The 18,948-nt window shown below is 35.5% G+C and overlaps 2 protein-coding genes across 2 annotated transcripts; one reads left to right on the forward strand and one right to left on the reverse strand.

Annotated features, from left to right (window-relative positions):
• Positions 1 to 745: 745 nt before the first annotated feature.
• LOC109012833 lies at positions 746 to 5,016 on the reverse strand. Its single transcript, XM_018994663.2, has 2 exons — positions 4,765 to 5,016; positions 746 to 1,203 (listed from the first exon to the last, which is right to left on the reverse strand). Exons 1-2 carry the CDS (start codon positions 4,934 to 4,936, stop codon positions 935 to 937), a joined length of 441 nt encoding a protein of 146 aa, XP_018850208.1. The 5' UTR covers positions 4,937 to 5,016; the 3' UTR covers positions 746 to 934.
• A 9,180-nt stretch (positions 5,017 to 14,196) lies between these two features.
• LOC109012832 (60S ribosomal protein L4-like) lies at positions 14,197 to 17,080 on the forward strand. Its single transcript, XM_018994662.2, has 2 exons — positions 14,197 to 15,535; positions 16,657 to 17,080. Exons 1-2 carry the CDS (start codon positions 14,429 to 14,431, stop codon positions 16,768 to 16,770), a joined length of 1,221 nt encoding a protein of 406 aa, XP_018850207.1. The 5' UTR covers positions 14,197 to 14,428; the 3' UTR covers positions 16,771 to 17,080.
• Positions 17,081 to 18,948: the final 1,868 nt, after the last annotated feature.

Here is an 18,948-nt window from a genome sequence, read left to right on the forward strand (position 1 = left end):
TAGGCAGCAGGTTGCACTCTGTGAGCTGAGTGTGCACAAGAATTTTCTGGGAAAAAAAACTTACAAAAGTGCTAATATCTCAAGTAGAAGTAGAATAGCAGAGAATGAAAGAGAAAACAAAACACAAATCCCAAATAAAGGCAATGGGAAATTCAGAGAAATGTTGGCATTTAAAGGCTGGGGACATTTCAGAGGATTGTAATCTTCCGTTTGGATACATCTCATCTCATCTAATTTTAACTAATAATCTCACTACTATTCATAAATCATCTCATCTCATTATTCAAACGGGTCCTAAAACATATCAATTCGCCAAATTCATAAGAGTCGCTGTCTGTTCTCTCCAAACTATGGTTACAGATAGCTTCTTTGAGAAGTGAGCTTCCTGCTTAACGTCGAGCAGTCTTCAAAATATAGCTCGACAGGTTTTTGTAATACCGATTTCGTAACTGACTAACCTAACAGTCCAGAAGAATTGCAGCTACGTTCATAATTTCAAGCAAGGCCAAAATCAAGCATATAATAAGGTGCAGTGGAATGCATGAGTTAGAAATACCTCCTAGTTCTGCAGGGACTACTACCCTTGAAATTGGATAAAGTTGCGTACGGAAAAGTTTATAATCTGACGTACCACATCAAGTCAAGTACGCAAACCTTTGTCAAGGAAAAAAAAAAAATGAGAGAGAAAAACGTGAAGACTACTTGATAGCCAAATACACAATGCCAATGCATATGAAAGTTTATAACCTAAATCGAGAATAAGAATAGGTATAAAATGGATTAAAGAAGAAGTAATCGCATTTACAAAAAATTTACAATTTCTCTCTTATGCCCATTTCCTTACATAAATATTCTTCATAGTTCTACAATACAGACGGGCTTTCTGAGAGGTAAAGATAATGCAAGTAACTAATTAAAAACAATTCAAGTAAAATCACTTGACTGGTGCAAGTATGGTGTAAACCAAAAGAAATGTGACTATAACAATGGCCCCTGCCAGAGTAAACTTTGGACTAGTCCATAACATGAGATTCGACCTCTCCGTTCTCTTGATGGGATCAACTTCCTCAGACGGTGGGTAGTTTGAACGACTAGGATTCCAGGTAACGTACTTATTGGGAGAAAACTGTGAGAAGAAGGTCTTTTTCCCTTGCTTTCTAAAGTTAGACCAGGCCTTATCCCAGTCCGTCGAGTATTTATCACCTGAAAGATGTGCACAAGGAAATTTGGCAAGAGTTATTTTGTCTTCGCAGTGGTTGAATAGCAATGCAATTTAGATTAAACATATCCATGAAAACGAACTACATGTTCAAAAAGTATTATATGTATGCTCTAGATCAAGATTCCTTAGGATCTTGCCAAACTTTAGGATCTAGATTGGGAGAGAGACAAGTGGTTCCTGCGTGTTGAGCATTTAATACTGTTTGAGAAACTCGCATGAATAATAATAATAGTAAATGTTGTTTGACCCGCTTTATGTTTCTCTCCCACTCTAGGCCCGAGAGTTTGAACAGAAACTCTATGGAATCCCAATCCATATGCAATGCTTGCACACAACCAAGCTAATGAGATGATAGTTGAAATGAGGGATGATTATTTGGAGTATTATCACTGGTTGTACAACCAAATGGTCAAGCACACACCTTCCTAGAATAGATATGGATTTGTTCAGCACCATAGACAAAGTATCAAATGTACACATGCCTTATATACAGAAAACCAAAATTCAAAGATAATTATTTACAACACCATTGCTTGTTGTATAAGCAAATGGCATGGCAAAGAGCCAATTTCTAAAATCTAAAAGAAATGGATTTATAGAATATAAATACACATAGTAGTGCGTGAAGTCATGGACATGAGCGTGCACACACACATTACTAAGAGGAAAGCCTACAATGAAGAATAATTATTCACAGTACCACCACTCAGGAACAAAGCGGGGGATAGCATCTTGAAGGAATTAATAAATTCTTTTTGGGTGGCACAATGAATAATGCCCCCCTCTTAATTTCGTCCATACTGCTTAAAACAAGTGGTTAGGGAAAGAGCCAGTTTCTTAGTACTATAAGATATGGATCTGGCCACCGTTATATGCACCCTTACTTGCTATATAGTATTTTATGCACACACCAGTCAATGAGGTGAAAGCCAAAATGGAATACAGTACCATAAAAGCAATCAATCTGACAAAGAGTCAGCTCTCAATTAGTAGACATGGATTGGACACCATTGTATGGGCCCTCACCAGCACTACAGACTGCACATACATATATAGTATCGCTGTGCAATGCACATTAATGAGGGTAAAACCAAAATGGAAGATAATTATTTATAAGGACAATTGCACCACCAAACTTGTCAATTTATCCACTCCAGCTACCACACCTTTTGTAATGTATCCCTCTCCTTTAAGATTCAACAGTTAAAATTGTGTCACGTAATTTATTCTTTTGTTCATCTTAAGGATTAGGTCTTCACATTGAGCTGAATTGCAAAATAAATAGTTTGGGGGAAAAATGACAAGCTTGATAGTTTGGTGGCTATGTTGCAAAAAGAATGATAATTTGAGGGGAGTAAATTCTAAATTTGCCCTATTTATAACACCATCACCACAGTCTATGTCCATCAGTGGAAAACATTTTTTTTTATAAGTATCAGTGGAAAACGTAGCAAGGTAAGTCTGAAACTTGGAATGTGAAGGAAAGGTCGGGAGCGCACATGGTATCCGTCAGTGAAATGGAATTTTGTCATAGAGAGAAGAAGTTCAGCCTCAACTGTGAAATGGATACTATTACCGGTCCTAATGATATAAAGATAAGCATATCATTCCAATAACCAAAATATTTACAGGAGCTTGTCTCTATATGAGCACACTTGTGCACATACACATTAGTGAGGTGAAAACCATAATGTAGGACAAGTATTGTGATACTGTCACTCATTCTAAAAGTAATTGTTCAAACAGAGAGTCAGTTTCTAAAGACTAGAAAACATGGATTTGGCCAGTGTTTTATATGCCCTTGCTACTGCTACAAAGTGGACATATAATATACACATGTACAAATACACATTTTAACAACGTGAAAATTGAAATTAATGGTGATTATTTACTCGTTGTAAAAGCAAGTGGTTAAGCAGAGAGCCAGTTTCTAAAAGTAGAAAACAGGGACATAACTATTGTACTTGGATAGACACTCAACAATGTCATAGACCATACATACACAAAGTACTCTAAATACACATGCACTTATGTACACACATTAAGGAGATGAAAACAAAATAGAAGATACATATTTACAGAAAAATTAAAGGTCATAAAAGCATGTGATCAGGAAGAGACCAGGTTTCTCAAAACTAGAAGTTATTGATTTGGCCAGTGTTATATTCCTATGTGGCCGGGCATGACAATTGAAGAGAAAGCTCTTTTATCATGGCACGTATGGGCATGCCTAAACAAACCCAAGCTCATTAATGCAAAAGTAATCACAAGCAATATGTTTTCAAGGTCACTACATTTCCAATTACTTCTGCTTAGACTACAAGACATTAAGAACCCACCTCAGTAAGGATGAGCAATAGATCTTAGAAATACCAGCTCAATAGCAATTTAGCTCTTCGGAAAAAAAAACCAAGAAAAGCAATATATTTGCGTTGCCTCGACAATTATAAAGTATTATCCCTCATTGAGGCATGATAGACTTTGACGTGTTAGAAGACCAAATCCAAAGTAAGCAGATTAAACATTTGAACATGGTCTCCAAATACAGGCTCCATGATACACAGATTAACCGACAAATTAAGCAACACTGTCCATAGTTGGGCTGGTCTATAATGAAGGATCTTTGCTTGTAGAGAGAAGCTGACCATCCTTGATAGCTGACTCACAGATGGAAGTATCACATCCCATGGGTCATGACGTGCCATTCTTCCCAGGGGAGGACAAAGTCTCGCCATCTTTGATGCTTGCATGAGTTGGTGTGACATGATTGGTGACAGCATGGAATTATAGCTGATGGAGAATTTGGATGGGGGTAATCTTTTGGGGTTCCGAATAATTCTTAAAAATTACTCTGTGCGGATGCTACGTGAAAGGAATCTCAATTCCCTCCCAAGCCTTTAATATTCTTACTAATAAAAAAAATATAAAAATAAAATAAAATCTTAACCACAACTTAAACTATATAAATTCATTAATTCCATAGTTTATATATATTTTTATTCCCTATAAGTTTCATTTAACTTTATATATTTTGCATCAAACGGACTCATGCACTTTAAGAGAAAAATATAAAAATATTTTGGAAACCATAAATAATTCATTTGGATGCCTAGGAATAAACTAAACATATTAATCTCACATTCGCGAAAATCATATTAGGTTCCTAATCATTTCTAAACATGATTTTAATCAAATTAACATGAATCCAGATTTTCGGACATCACATTCCTAGAAAACGTGGGTGTTGATCATTTGTTCGATGCCAAGTGCAGCTGCTTGATTTGCAGTAAATAGGTACTTGGACTAACCATATAATGCTCATCTATCTAGCTGCAAAACTAGCTTTCATTGTTCTAGTTTGGTAACAACCGCAAACAATTAATTATCATATTGTACATTTTATTTAGCTTGGCTTAATCGAGAGAGAGAGAGAGAGAGAGAGAGAGAGAGATATTCAACATTAACAAACTCATATTAGATTGAATATCAAACTAAATAAAAACGAATTCAAAAAAAAATCCTGCGAACAAAAGATGGCATACCTTTATTATCATTGTTATCGTCTTCTCGAGAACTCCTCGAACAGAACAATCTGAGAGGGGAATACGGAGAAGATGATGAAGAAGCGGAAGAAGAATAAGAAGAAGCTTTACGCTTTCTAGAGCAGAAGGTGCGGGATGTTATTATGCTCCCGATTCGAGCTTGAATATCCATTTGGATCCCAACAAAGATTCCTAGTGACGATACAATAACATTCTAACCCAAAGCAAAGCTCTACACACTACACAGTCTTGTCTGGGACTGGATAAGTCTTTTGGGGTTTTGAATAGAGTACACGTGTCGCTCTTATCTAAGAGCATCCTCTATAAAATAGTAAAAGCATTTTTTATGGATGTGAAATAAATTTTATTTTTGACTATTCTATTCACATAAATTTTTACATTAAAATAATTATTTTTTTATATAATAATAAAATAATATAAGATAAATTTGACTTTAATTATTCATATCAAATTCTCATATTGGATTAAACATTTATTCATTATATAGTAATGAATAATTAATAATTAAAAAAAATTATATTTTTTTAATTATTAATTTAATTTATTTTATCATATTTTATTATTCTACCTATTATATTGGTATGTTATCGCAGGCAAATAAAAATAAAACCTATACTCCTAAAAATATATATAATGGTGCAAGTAAAAATCATTCCCACATAAAATATTTAGTCTAGTTTTATGCTACATGAACAATGATGGGGGTTTGAGTATAACGAAAATAATTTTAAGAAGAACAACTAAGGAATAATTCAAATTAAAGTATCGAAATCAATCAAAAGAGAAAACTTTGGTCTAAGTCAATATCCACCATCAGAATTTTACAACTAATCATCGATGCAAGTATATATTAATTCATACTTTGAATATTCATCTTTAGAATTATTTTCCTATCTCTCCTTAGTCACAGTTATTAGTTAATTAGAAAACAAGCGATTTAATTAACCTTAACCACTAAACAACCCAAGACAAGCGCTAAATATTTAATCTAGTAGTAGCCTTAAGAATTAGAGATATCAATGAAGCTAAACAACACAAGCACAAGCGGTTGCATTTAATTCCATCAAGCGTTCTTCCTAAGATCTAATAATTTCTGACGCATCAAATCATTAAATCTTAGTTGCTTTACAAATTAGAGGGATCAAACAATTATGGATTTGATATCTAATCTAGCAATAGATTGTAATAAATAATAAACTAGTAGGTCTCCTAGTAATTAAATGAGACAATCATGAAAATAGGCACAAAAGAACTTCTGATACTCAAAGCATAAATTGAACACTAAAAACAAATTAGATTTCACAGTTTTATTGATTATGAGGCTTCCGTTTCCTTCGACTAATTATGAAAGTTTAGCCACACAAGGCCATCATGAAAACTGGAAGGAGAAGTTAGAGAAGAGGGAAGATAGATGTCTTAGTATGATGATTTCCTCCCCCCTTTACACTTTCATGCCCCTTATGAGAATCCTACAAAATCTCCTAAAATATTCTAAACATTATCCTCAAATAATCATATCCAAATTTGACTAATCAAAGAAAATATTAAAAATAAAATAAAGTCTTAATATAACTAGGAAAGTGGTATTTTCTAACTGTAAATTTCGTGCACCAGATCTAAAAAATGTCCTCAATTAAGTCGTATATTTGAATTGCACGATAAGGAACGTTCTGGAACGTCATCAATGCAAGTGCGTCAACTTCAAGCCCGATGTCGACCTTGATGCAGCGAGTATCTCTCAAAACTCAAAACATGAAAGTTGTTCTTGGTGTTCCATAGCATTTTGAATCATCTCTATCGGAGCTCGGATGAGAGAGTTATACCCAGATTACGAAGTGATGTCGAAATTGTCCAGAATTGCCCAATTAGCTTTGTTTTGCATTTAACGACTCCATTTGCATCCTAAATAAAAATATAAGAATAATGAGTGCATTTATGCAACAAATAAGTATAAAAGACAAAACATTAAGGGAGAAAAATATGGCACTTTACATTCTCATCATATATATTAATTAGTAATTATATTCTAATTAAATTATGTTAATTAGTAATCATATTCTAAACACTTGAAAATATTACTTTCGTGCATTAATAGTTACTTAGAAAATACAGACATTTACTTGAAAGTAGTTAATTTACTTAAAGTTGTGCCCCCCAAATAGTTAATTTACTTGAAGCCGTGCCCCCCCAAATATCACATTGTAATATTACTTTCGCTCAACTTGAAAGTAGACATGAAAATAGAGAAAAAAATAAATGATAAAATATACATTTGATGTATCTACAGTAACTAGCAAATTTGGAAATGATTTTGGTGTTCAATGTAGCTAAAGTCTAAATATTTGGGTTTTAGCTCATCCATTGTGATGATATTTTAGAGTCTAATAGCTAAATATGTGATGAATTTAGTTCTTAACTAATCCATTGATGATGCTCTAAGTGAATAAATTTGAGTCTCGTGGCTGGGTGTTATATTATCTGAGACTCAAATTACATCTCATCTAAATTTGCCTTTTCAATTTCACAAAACATTTCTTCTCATCTCATCTAATTATTACAATTTTCTCAAATTCTCACACAAAATAAAATAAATAATTTAATTTTTTAAAATCTCAAAACAAAAATAATATTAAAAATATATATTCTTACAATATTTTATTCAACTTTCAACTTTTATCTCATCTCATCTTATTTGAGAAAACAAACGAGGTTGTAAGAGAAGTGTGAGATTCTCTAACCTCCGTTTAGATAATGAGATGAGATAGTTTTAAATGAAATTTGAAAGTTAAATAAAATATTGTTAGAATATTATTTTTTAATATTATTACTATTTTTGGATTTGAAAAAATTAAATTATTTATTATATTTTGTGTGAAGATTTGAAAAAGTTGTAATGATGATATAAAATAAGATGAAACACTTTTACTACCCAAATGAAGCCTTATTGGAAACAATTTTCATCTTTTTCATCTCATTTCATTCAATCTCATAATATTAAAGTTTTAAGGAAAAAGCTAGTATTCCCACTGGGAGCTACTGCTGGTAGCTCTTGTTGGAATTATTTATTTATTTTTTACTTAGTGATTAAGAAATTATTTTTTAATAACATTTTGACTTTTTTAATTTTAAAAAAAAATATTTAAAAGTGTTAAAAAAATACATGTAAAAAAAAGCAACAAAAAAAGAAAAAAAAAACCTAATATAGCTAACGGTAGCTCCAGCGGGAGCAGGGAGCTGTGGTTGTAGAGCCACCCAAGTTTCAAATAGACAAGTATGCAAGTTTTTTGTAAAAATATGGGTCTTATTAAAAATATGATATGTTATATTAATTTTATAATAAAGATAGTTTTATAATCTAACGTACCACATTAAATTATATCAATTTATAGATTTATTTTTGTAAAATTTATTGTGAGTAAAACATTTCTAATAAAGGAATGCTTAGCTACAAAATAATCTCAGAAAAGTTTTTGGATATGTCTTGATGGAAGGAATTCAATTGGAATGTTTTGGAATTCTTGTTTAAATTTCAACTGTAAACCTTGGAGAGATATGTCTCACAATATTTATTGAACATTTTAGTATTGATTAAAAAAATTTCACTCGAGCAATTATAAATATTTTAATACCTATTTTATGAATTTATTTTTCTTTCACTCTATGAGATCTAGATTTCTTAAATAACTTATTTATTTATTTTTATTTTTAAGTATATATATAATAATAATTTGTAAGAATAATGCTAGGTATAAGTATTAGGGGTGCAAGGGGGTAGGAATGTGTGTCCCATCATAAAATGATTTTTTTCACACTTTTTTATGATGAAGTTCAATTTTTTATAAAAGGTTTACACAAGGTTTATATATTTGAACAAATTATTATTCAATTTTGTAAAAAGAATGTTACATACAAGGGTACTCAAGTCTCGTGTAGACCTTTTATAGGAAAATAGATACCACCAAAAAAAGTGATTTTAAATGTATCAAAAGTAAAATAAAAATGATGGAAAATAATAATAAATAAAAAGTAAAAATCCATCCTCCATACATGGAAAATGTGATTTTTTTCCCATATATATATATATATATATATTCATTTATCATGATGTGATATGATATAAACTTATATGACAAATTTTTCATAACAATTGATGGTAAGAGAGTTGCTCATTTACTTGAAATCATCCTTGCATTTCATTATGAATTCAAGTGTATGTATACACTGCTTTACAAAGGAATATGGAATAAAAAGAGAATCAAAGTAGTTACAAGAATTGGAGAGAATAACAGAAACAGTCCCTACGGTTTCTCTACTATAATATTATTCTGTACTTGTGATTCAATGGTGTCATCTATGCTAATACACCCCCTCGAGTCCAATAGGATATCAAATACATTGAGACTTGCCCTAAAATTATTAAACTTGTCAGCAACCAGTGGTTTAGTAAAAATGTCTACAATTTGGTCCTTAGAACTGATGAAAGAAACTGTAAGTGACTTGGCTGCAGCTCTATCTTGTACAAAATGGAAGTCAATGTCCATGTGCTTGGTTTGAGAATGATAAACATGATTAGTTGCTAAGTACGTGACTCCAGGATTATCACACCACAAGGTGGGAGCTTGAGAAAGAGAGAGACCAAGTTCACATAAAACTGTTTGCATCCAAATAAGCTCAACAGCAGAGAAAGCAATGGACTTGTATTCAGCTTCTATGCTAGACCGTGCCAATGTCTTTTGCTTTTTAGAGCTCCAAGAAATCAAGTGTTTATCCAAAAAATACAAAAACCCCTAGTTGACTTTCTATCATCGGGCATCATGCCCAATTGGCATCGGAATATGCATGTAAGTGAAAAGGAGAAGTATAGGAGAACAACAGACCAATTAATTGTTCCTTTGAAATATCACAATATCCTTTTAATTGCACTCCAATGAGATAGTTTCGGAGCATGCATGAACTGGCATGCTTTATTGACAGCAAAATTGATATCGGGTCTTGTGAGGGATAGATATTGTAAGGCTCCTACTACACTTCTATAAAGAGTGGCATTGTGAAATCAGGAGCATCAAAACTTGAGAGTTTTAAAGATGCTGCCATGGGTAACGGCATTGGCTTAGCTTGCCACATTTTGCTCCGAATGAGAAGATCTTTAATAGATTTTCTTTGAGAGAGTAGGAGACCATCACATAGGTAATCAATTTCTAAGCCCAAAAAATAAGACAAAGGACCTAAGTCCTTAACATGAAAAGCATGGCTCAAGTCAGATATAAGTTGATCAGTGGCTGAGGCATGTGAAAATGTGATAACTATATCATCTACATAAATGAGTAGATAAATTCACAGATCACCATGTGCTAAGATAAAAAGAGAGAGATTAGCTTTTGAAGCTGTGAAACCATACCCAAGAAGCCAACTACTGAGCTGCGCAAACCATGCTCGTGGTGCCTGCTTAAGGCGATAGATGACTTTCTTCAATTTACAGACATAGTCTGGATGGTTGGGATCAGTAAATCATTGTGGTTGCTGCATATAGATTGTGTCCAACAACTCGCCATGTAAGAAGGCATTTTGGATGTCAATCTAACGAAGAGGCCACTTGCGAGCTACGGCTATAGATAATATCAAACGGACGGTGGGCGCTTTCACAACAGGGCTAAATGTATCGTGATAGTCTACTCCCTCTTGTTGGTGGTAGCCTTTAGCTACCAATCGGGCCTTTCTACATTCTAGTGAGCCATCTGCATTGAGTTTTGTTTTATAAATCCACCTGCAACCGAGCACATTAGAGGACAAATTGGGTGGAACTAATGACCATGTGTGGTTCTAAATAAGGGCATTATACTCCTCAAACATGGCATGTCGTCATTCTAGTAGTTTTTAGGCTGCCAAAAAGCTAGTACGGGTGTCGAGAGGGGAGGTGATGACAGTGAGGCATTGTTGAGTGGGATAAGGTACGGTGCCATCCTCGTGGGCTAGAAGAATTAGTTTGGGTTCGTGATGGTTGGGGATTGGGGTGGAATAAGGATAGGGGAGGAAGACTCTGTGAATGAAGGAGATGCAAGGTGTCAAGAGGTAGAAGGAGGGGAATTCGGAAGAGAAGAAGTTGGTAGGCTTGGGCCTGGGCCTAAAATAGAGGAGGGGAAAATGGGAAGATTAACGTTAGACGGAGAATGAGATATCGGTTGGACTTGGGCCTAGGCCCGTGATTTTGGGAAAGGGAAAGAGTGTTCATTGAATAAAACATCTCTTGACACATAAAGCCTGTTAGTGGCTAAGTCTAAACATTTATAACCTTTGTGAGATGGACTATAGCCCAAAAACAAATAGGATTTGGACCGAGACTGTAGTTTATGGTTGTTATAGGCCCGTAGATTTGGCCAACATTCATAGTCAAAAACTTTTAAGAATTTATAATCGGGGTCTTTGTTGTAAACCAAATAATAGGATGATTTATTTTTCAATGTCGGAGTGGGAAGTAGATTGATTAGGTAGACAATTGTTTCAAAGGCTTCGGCCCAAAATTTGAAAGGTAAAGATGCATGGGCCAAGAGTGCAAGGCCCGTCTCAACAATGTGTTTTGCTCAACAAGTCCATTTTATTGATGGGTATGGGGACAAGAAAAATGATGCATGATGCCAAGTTTTTGGCAAAATGGGGTTAGTGGTTTAAATTCACCACCACCACCGATTTGAAGAGTGATTAATTTTGTGTCAAATAATTACTCAATAAATAGTAAAAAATTAATGAAAATATCATGGACATCAGATTTGAATTTGAGTGGAAAGAACCATGTATATCTGGTATATTGATCAACAAAGGACAATTAATATAAAATCATGAATAGAACTATACGGAGCTTGGGCCCCAAAGGTCAGCACACACAAGTTCAAGGGGCTTAGTTGCTTGAGCTCGATTAGGAACAAAAGGTTGTTGATGACTCTTTGCTAGTGGGCAGTTAGAACACACAAATTTATTTTTGTTAGGGAGAGTTTTCAAAGAGCTTCTATGCAAGATGCTGGAAACGAGAGGGAGTGAAGGATGTCCTAAGCAGCAGTGCCACTACGCAACTGAGGTTTTTTCGCTGACGTGAGTGGAAGGTGAGGGAGAGGAAGCAGGCGACGATGGAAAGACATAAAGGCCATTACGGCTGGGACTGGTGAGGAGCAGCTTCCTCGTCGAAGTGTCCTTCACAGAAAAGTGGGAAGTATGAAATTCAAATAAACAATGATTATCAATGCATAATTTACAAACAAAGATCAGATTTTTGTTGATTAAAGGGACATGCAGAAGATTATGAAGAGTAAATGAGGAAGAAGAAGAATAGGAGATAACAGAATCACCGATGTTTTGTATTGGTAGCGCCGAACTATCGCCCACTCAAATTTGGTCACCATCAGTATAAGGTTTGGATGATAAGTTCAAATGTTGGAGGTTATTGGTAAGGTGATGTGTGGCTGCTGAGTTCGGGTACCAGTTGGTGTCTGGGTAAGTGTTTGATGCTGTGAAGTTGGCAAAGAAAGAGGGAGGGGCTTCATATTGATACGAATGGTTAAAACGATTTTGACATTGTAGTGCGACATGCCCATATTTGTTACAGACACAGCAAGTGGATCGATTGGTGGGAAACTGAGGCTAGGTGTTTGGTGAAGAGCCAGAGGAATATTGACCTCCTCTTTGAAAAGTGTTGAACCTGCCTCTACCATTTTTGCCATGCCTACCATTGCATACAAAGTCTCTCCCACGTTGATCTCGGCCTCCAGTGATGGTGAGGTTGACTGAGGGCTTAATAGAGGTACTTGAGTATTATGGGAGAGACGACTTTCCTGGACAAGGAGCAAGTGAAAAAGTTAATGGGAGGAAATAGGTTCGGCTTTGGTGGTGATTGAAGTGATGAAGGCTTCGTAAGAGGGTCCAAGACTAGTGAGTAGATAGGGAACAAAACCCTGATCTGGAAGGGGATTACCAATGGCTGCTAAGGTGTCGGCTAGAGACCTGACTTCGCTAAAATATGCAGTGATGGATTGATCCCCACGAGTGAGATTGGCAAGTTGAAATCGGACTTGAAATTGTTTGACTTGAGACTAAGATGTAAAAATGGAGGAAAGATAGGTCCATAGATCGTGAGAGGTGGAGGAAGATAGTACATGGCTTACAACAGACTCAGATAGGGAGGAAAACAGAATATTGAGCGCTAGTTGGTCAGTCTGTTTCCATGAGGAAAAAGCTGGGTTGATTGAAGCTTGGTTAGGGAGAACTTCGAGTGGACATGGCAGATTTCCATCAACAAATTGATAGAGGTCTTGCCCACACAGGTATGCACTAATATAAACTTTCCATAATGGGTAATTTTCTATGGATAGTTTGGTAGTGACAATATGGGAGAAGGAAGAAGCAATGGAAGGGTTGGGCGAGGGAGGGATTGAAGGAGAGGAGAGGACCATGGATCAGGACTCGTGGTCGTCGGTCTCTGATAGCATAATAGAGTTGCTCATTTACTTGAAATCATCCTTGCATTCCATTATGAATTCAAGTGTATATTTATACACTGCTTTACAGAGGAATATGGAATAAAAAGAGAATTGAAGTAGTTACAATAATTAGAGAGAATAACAGAAACATTCCCTACAATTTCTCTACTACAATATTATTATGTGCTTGTGATCTAATGGTGTCATCTATGCTAATAGATGGAAGGAGATGATCAACCTCTTAAAGTTAATGATAAAATTAAAAAAATCAAAGATTTTCCTATTATTACAAAAGCTCATAAACTCACTGTCCATTTTATTATTTAACCTCAATTATTATTTTTTTAAAATGTATATAAAATGTTAATTAGAAAGCTAAGGCCTGATTATCAATTATATTGATCTGATGATTAAAAAATGATAGTTCTCCGAGGAAAATTATATTACTTCGCTCTCATCCTCAATGAATATTCTTCTTAATATTATCTTTTAGAAGGAAAAAAAAAACCCAAAAATAATAAAAATATCATATTTTACTAAAATGTTGAAAGTAAAATGGGAATATCATTTTAAAAAAATATTTTAAAAAATATTTTTTTTACACATCCAACACACGTTAATTTAAAAGATTTCATATCAATAATGTTAAAAAATAAATGATATTTTGATTTTTTATAAAAATTATAATGAATCCCACTAAAATCTAAATAGTGCGCTAATATACGAGTAAGGTCTCGTTTAATTACGTATTTCAGATAAGATGAAATAAGATATTTTATTAAAATTGAATAAAATAATATTATAATATTATTTTTATTTTAAGATTTAAAAAAATTAAATTATTTATTATTTTAAAAAAATTTGTAATAATTATATAAAATAAAATAAAATAAAATATTAAAATAATTTGATTTTGTATAATGAAATCAGCACTAAGGTTATGCGCAGCAAAACTCATAGAAGCCTGTCCAAACACCCAAGAAAGAAGTGACCTGGTCTGGGATCGACCAAACCCAAACACAAGCAGATACACACCCAGCCACATCTCCAAACACGAGTTCTAACTTCTTAAACGTCACTGAAACCCTAGTTTCATTTTCTAATCCCATGAAGTATAAACCCTAGCGTCCCTTTCTTGCCTGCTACACCCGCACTTCACTTTCACACACTCCGCACCAATGGCCGCTGCCGCCGCACGCCCTCTCGTCACTGTCCAATCACTCAAGGGAGACATGGACACCGAATCCGCCACCACCGTTCACCTACCCGACGTCATGAAGGCTCCTGTCCGACCCGACGTCGTCACATTCGTCCACTCCAACATCTCCAGGAACAAGCGACAGCCATACGCCGTGTCCAAGCTTGCTGGACACCAGACCTCCGCCGAGTCTTGGGGAACTGGCCGCGCCGTATCCCGTATCCCTCGTGTCCCTGGAGGCGGTACCCACCGCGCTGGCCAGGGTGCCTTCGGAAACATGTGCCGTGGTGGCCGCATGTTTGCCCCCACCAAGATATGGCGCCGCTGGCACCGGAAGGTCAACGTGAACCTCAAGCGCTACGCTGTCGTTTCGGCCATCGCAGCCTCCGCCATCCCCTCCCTCGTCCTCGCCCGTGGTCACCGCATCGAATCCGTCCCCGAAATGCCCCTTGTGATCAGCGACTCCGCAGAGAGTGTTGAGAAAACCTCCGCAGCTCTCGAGGTCTTGAAGCAGGTCGGCGCCTATCCCGATGCTGAAAAGGCCAAGGATAGCCACGCGATTCGCCCTGGTAAGGGTAAAATGCGTAACCGCCGATACATCAATCGCAAGGGCCCACTTATTGTGTACGGAAGCGAGGGTGCGAAGCTCGTGAAATCATTCCGGAACATTCCCGGAATCGATATCGTGAACGTCGAGAGGCTGAACCTGCTGAAGCTCGCTCCCGGTGGTCACCTCGGCAGGTTCGTGATCTGGACCAAGTCGGCCTTCGAGAAGCTTGACTCGATCTACGGGTCGTTCGAGAAGCCGTCGGAGAAGAAGAAGGGATACGTGCTACCGAGGTCAAAGATGGTGAATGCTGATCTGTCGAGGATTATCAACTCAGATGAGGTGCAGTCCGTGGTGAAGCCGATCAAGAAGGAGGTGAAGAGGGCGCCAATGAAGAAAAATCCACTCAAGAATCTTAACACCTTGCTGAAGCTCAATCCTTACGCTAAGACCGCCAGGAGGATGGCGCTTTTGGCTGAGGCCGAGCGGGTCAAGGCCAAGAAGGAGAAGCTTGACAAGAAAAGAAAGCCAGTCACTAAGGTATTTCACCTTACTGCTTCTGTTATTATCCGATTATCTTAGTATTGAGTAATGCGGAATGAACTAGGAATTTTGACTATTATTGTTGGATAGAAATTTTGAGCTAGAATTGAGGAGCGTGGAGTCGTTAACACATTTTTATAGAGACGCAGAGTTGACTATCTCACAATTAGAATTTCGTTATTTAAAAAGAAATTACGTAGTAAAAGAACGAGTAACAAAGGTAACCATTTATGTGTTCCATGTCAACGATTTACATCTCCCTTATAGTTTCTCCAAACATATGGAATAGAATTGAATTGAATTGAAGTTTCAAAGTAAGTGTCTACTACTACTAAGCCCCAAGTGTTACTATTATTTTATTGAAGGTTCCTTTCAAGGGTTGGTGGCTGCACTTGTAGCTGGGTTGGCAAGGAGTAACGTTTATTTATTTAATTATTCATTTTATAAATGGCGAGAAGTAATGCTTCTTTGGAAATTCTGATTTTTCTTTTGGCAGAAAGCTTGATTTACACAAACTAGTTCCATTTTAAAAATGAGATTATCGTCTCCTCTAGCTTGGTTACTTTCTTTCTTTCTTGATGGAATGGGGGCCTTTGAATAAGTGCCTATAGTTTCTCCTTTTCCATTCTTTTTAGTGGACAGTGAAGTTTATGCTGACTTAGTTATTGTAGAGTGATTTTGTGAACTTGAACTCTTCCATTTTCAAAAGTGCTTCAAGTTTGAGATTGCTTTAGACATTTTGACATTGCTATCCAGATGTTTACCAATGTGTTCTCTTGTCTCAGTTGATGTTGGTAGGCATCCCTAATTTCTGCTATGTTTTGCAGGATCAGCTTTGGACTTAATTTAAATTAAATATGATATATTTTTGTGTTATATCTTATCCTATCTTTATTTGCATGTGAGCATACCCTGAAATTTGTAATTTTCCTTTGTATTGAACTCAACCCTGTAGTACAAGCTCTTGTGCTTGTTTACCATGCCTTCTTATATACTTTGGTTTATTTGGTGATGTCAATCCTACCTTTCTTCCATTACTGTTCTTGCTGGTGGATGGTAACTGTACAACTTATTAACAGACATTTTCGTGTTTGCCTGTTTCTTTTGGTTTGTATCAGGAGGAGGCCTCTGCAATCCAGGCTGCAGGGAAAGCATGGTACCAGACAATGATCTCTGATAGTGATTACACCGAGTTTGAGAACTTTACTAAGTGGCTGGGAGTCTCCCAGTGATATAATTTTCTGGCTTCGAAAATTACATAGACCCGCATTTTGGTGTTTATCTAGTTTTGTTTTACCAGTTTTGAGACATGGATGAGATTAGGTGGGAGGAGGGAAGAAATGCAGACAATAAGAGGTTACTTATTTATTTTTTCCCACATTCTTGTCTTGGCATCTTCGTAGTTGTTTTTGGGACGGAATTTAAATATTTTTCGGCATTTAGTTGGTGGTTTTACACACTCTGTTGCAATCATGCACTTGGATTGGTATTGTTGCCTTTACATTATTTTCTTGATCCATGGTTTTGTTTTTCCTTGGCCAACTGATTTGTTTTTTCACTGTTTTTCATTGTTGTTCATCCACTTCAATAATGGTGCCTTAACATTATCGTCTCTGTTTGGGATTACCTCTACGAAGTGGGTGTATGGAATCCCATATTGTTTGGTAAGGATGATTTTTTAATCGAATTCTAATTGTATTATTAACTAGTCTTTTTTAATATGTTGTGTCTTGAGCTTCCATTGAGGCATTGTACTAATTCACTTAATATAGATAAAATTAGAGTAATGTTATAACTACTTACAATTTTACTTACATGATTTATTTTGTTAGTTTTCTTTTGAATTTCAAATTTCATAATTTTGAACATGAAAAACTCTATATACAGTCAGTGTGTGCAGTCGAAATGCAATCGACAGCTTGGGTCCCACTCTTCTTTTCTTTTTCTCACTTTCTTCCTCCCTCTCTCTCTTTCCTTTTTACTCAGTAGATGGCTTGTTCTCTACAGGATTGGAGACCCCCACCATTCTAAACAAATTTCAATTACCATTTTTCTTTCTTCTTTTTCAAGCTTTGGTGTTAAGTTCTTAACCCACAACCATACACAATGAATCAACATTCTACAAATAAAAATAAGAATGAATAATGGGAAGAATGAATAAGAATGTAGAATGGCTAGCTCGAGCACCCTCACTTCATGGAGGTCCCCCTTTCCACTCCTGACGGTCTCTTCTCTCAGAGAGAAAAACACAGATTGGTGATTGCTGGGAAAATTGTGCATTGATTGCTTCCTGGAAAAATAAAAAAACGCTGAAGTTAATTGCGTTGATTGCTTTTCTTTCTAGCTTCTACCTAGTCAAAATTTTGTCTCACCGTTTGGGCTGCTGGGAAAAATATAAGAGCGAAATCTATGTAAGAGAAAAAGAAGATATATTGGTCGTTGGCTTATAAGTGCATTATTATTGGTTTCATCAAATTCATCTTCAAAATTTGGTGAAAAGTACATATTTTCTATAAAGTCAAAACCTCCCTATCCATAACCTTATATTGGATTAGCCATTAGATTCATCAAAATAATAATATAATATTATTTTTTTAATAATAATATTTTTAATTTTGTTTTCATATTTTACAATTATACTAACTATATATGTACATTAATAATTTAATTTAATATTTAAGTTATTGATACTAACTAGAGGGTCATTCATATTGTTAAGGCTAGAAAATACATCAACACCCACCATGCAATAGTATTAGTAAAAAAGACGCTTAAAAGAAAAGATGAAAGAATTACATTGCACGAATTATGGGAAATGTAAGAAATACATTTTGTAATAAAATAATAGGAATAGAGAATGAATAATGAGTCTTCAAATATAGAGATGAAAGTGAAGATAATATAGCTCAAAGCTTGAGCTTTGATAGTATATTGAATCAAATGCCAGCGTTTTAACCCCCAAATCATCAAATTTTGATGAAACCTCCCTTTTGATGAGACCGATGCTGGTGCTCTAATGTGACTGAGGAGGCACCCACAAAGGAAGCTGAACAACCACACCCATCTTTTGCTCCCACGGCATAACGACTCAGAATTAGAGAGAAAAAACTACATATATATATATATATATAGAGAGAGAGAGAGAGAGAGAGTTGCTTGAGATAAAATCTGTATATGGATAATAGGCTAGTGTATGAAGAAAGAAAAAAAAGAACTTATCCGACATATGGATCTATTAAAAAGTCTTGGGTACGTTTGGGTAGTGAGAATACTTGAGAAGTGTTAAGAATGTTTATGAATAGTTATGAGTAGAGATTGAAGTGAGTTTGTAGGTCTCATTGAGAGTATTTTGAGTTGTTTGGATGTGTGAAATATGTTGAATTGTTAACTTTGGATAGGTAGTTGAAAAA

This window comes from Juglans regia, chromosome 4 (genome assembly GCF_001411555.2).
Source record: "Juglans regia cultivar Chandler chromosome 4, Walnut 2.0, whole genome shotgun sequence".
Lineage (NCBI taxonomy): Eukaryota > Viridiplantae > Streptophyta > Magnoliopsida > Fagales > Juglandaceae > Juglans > Juglans regia.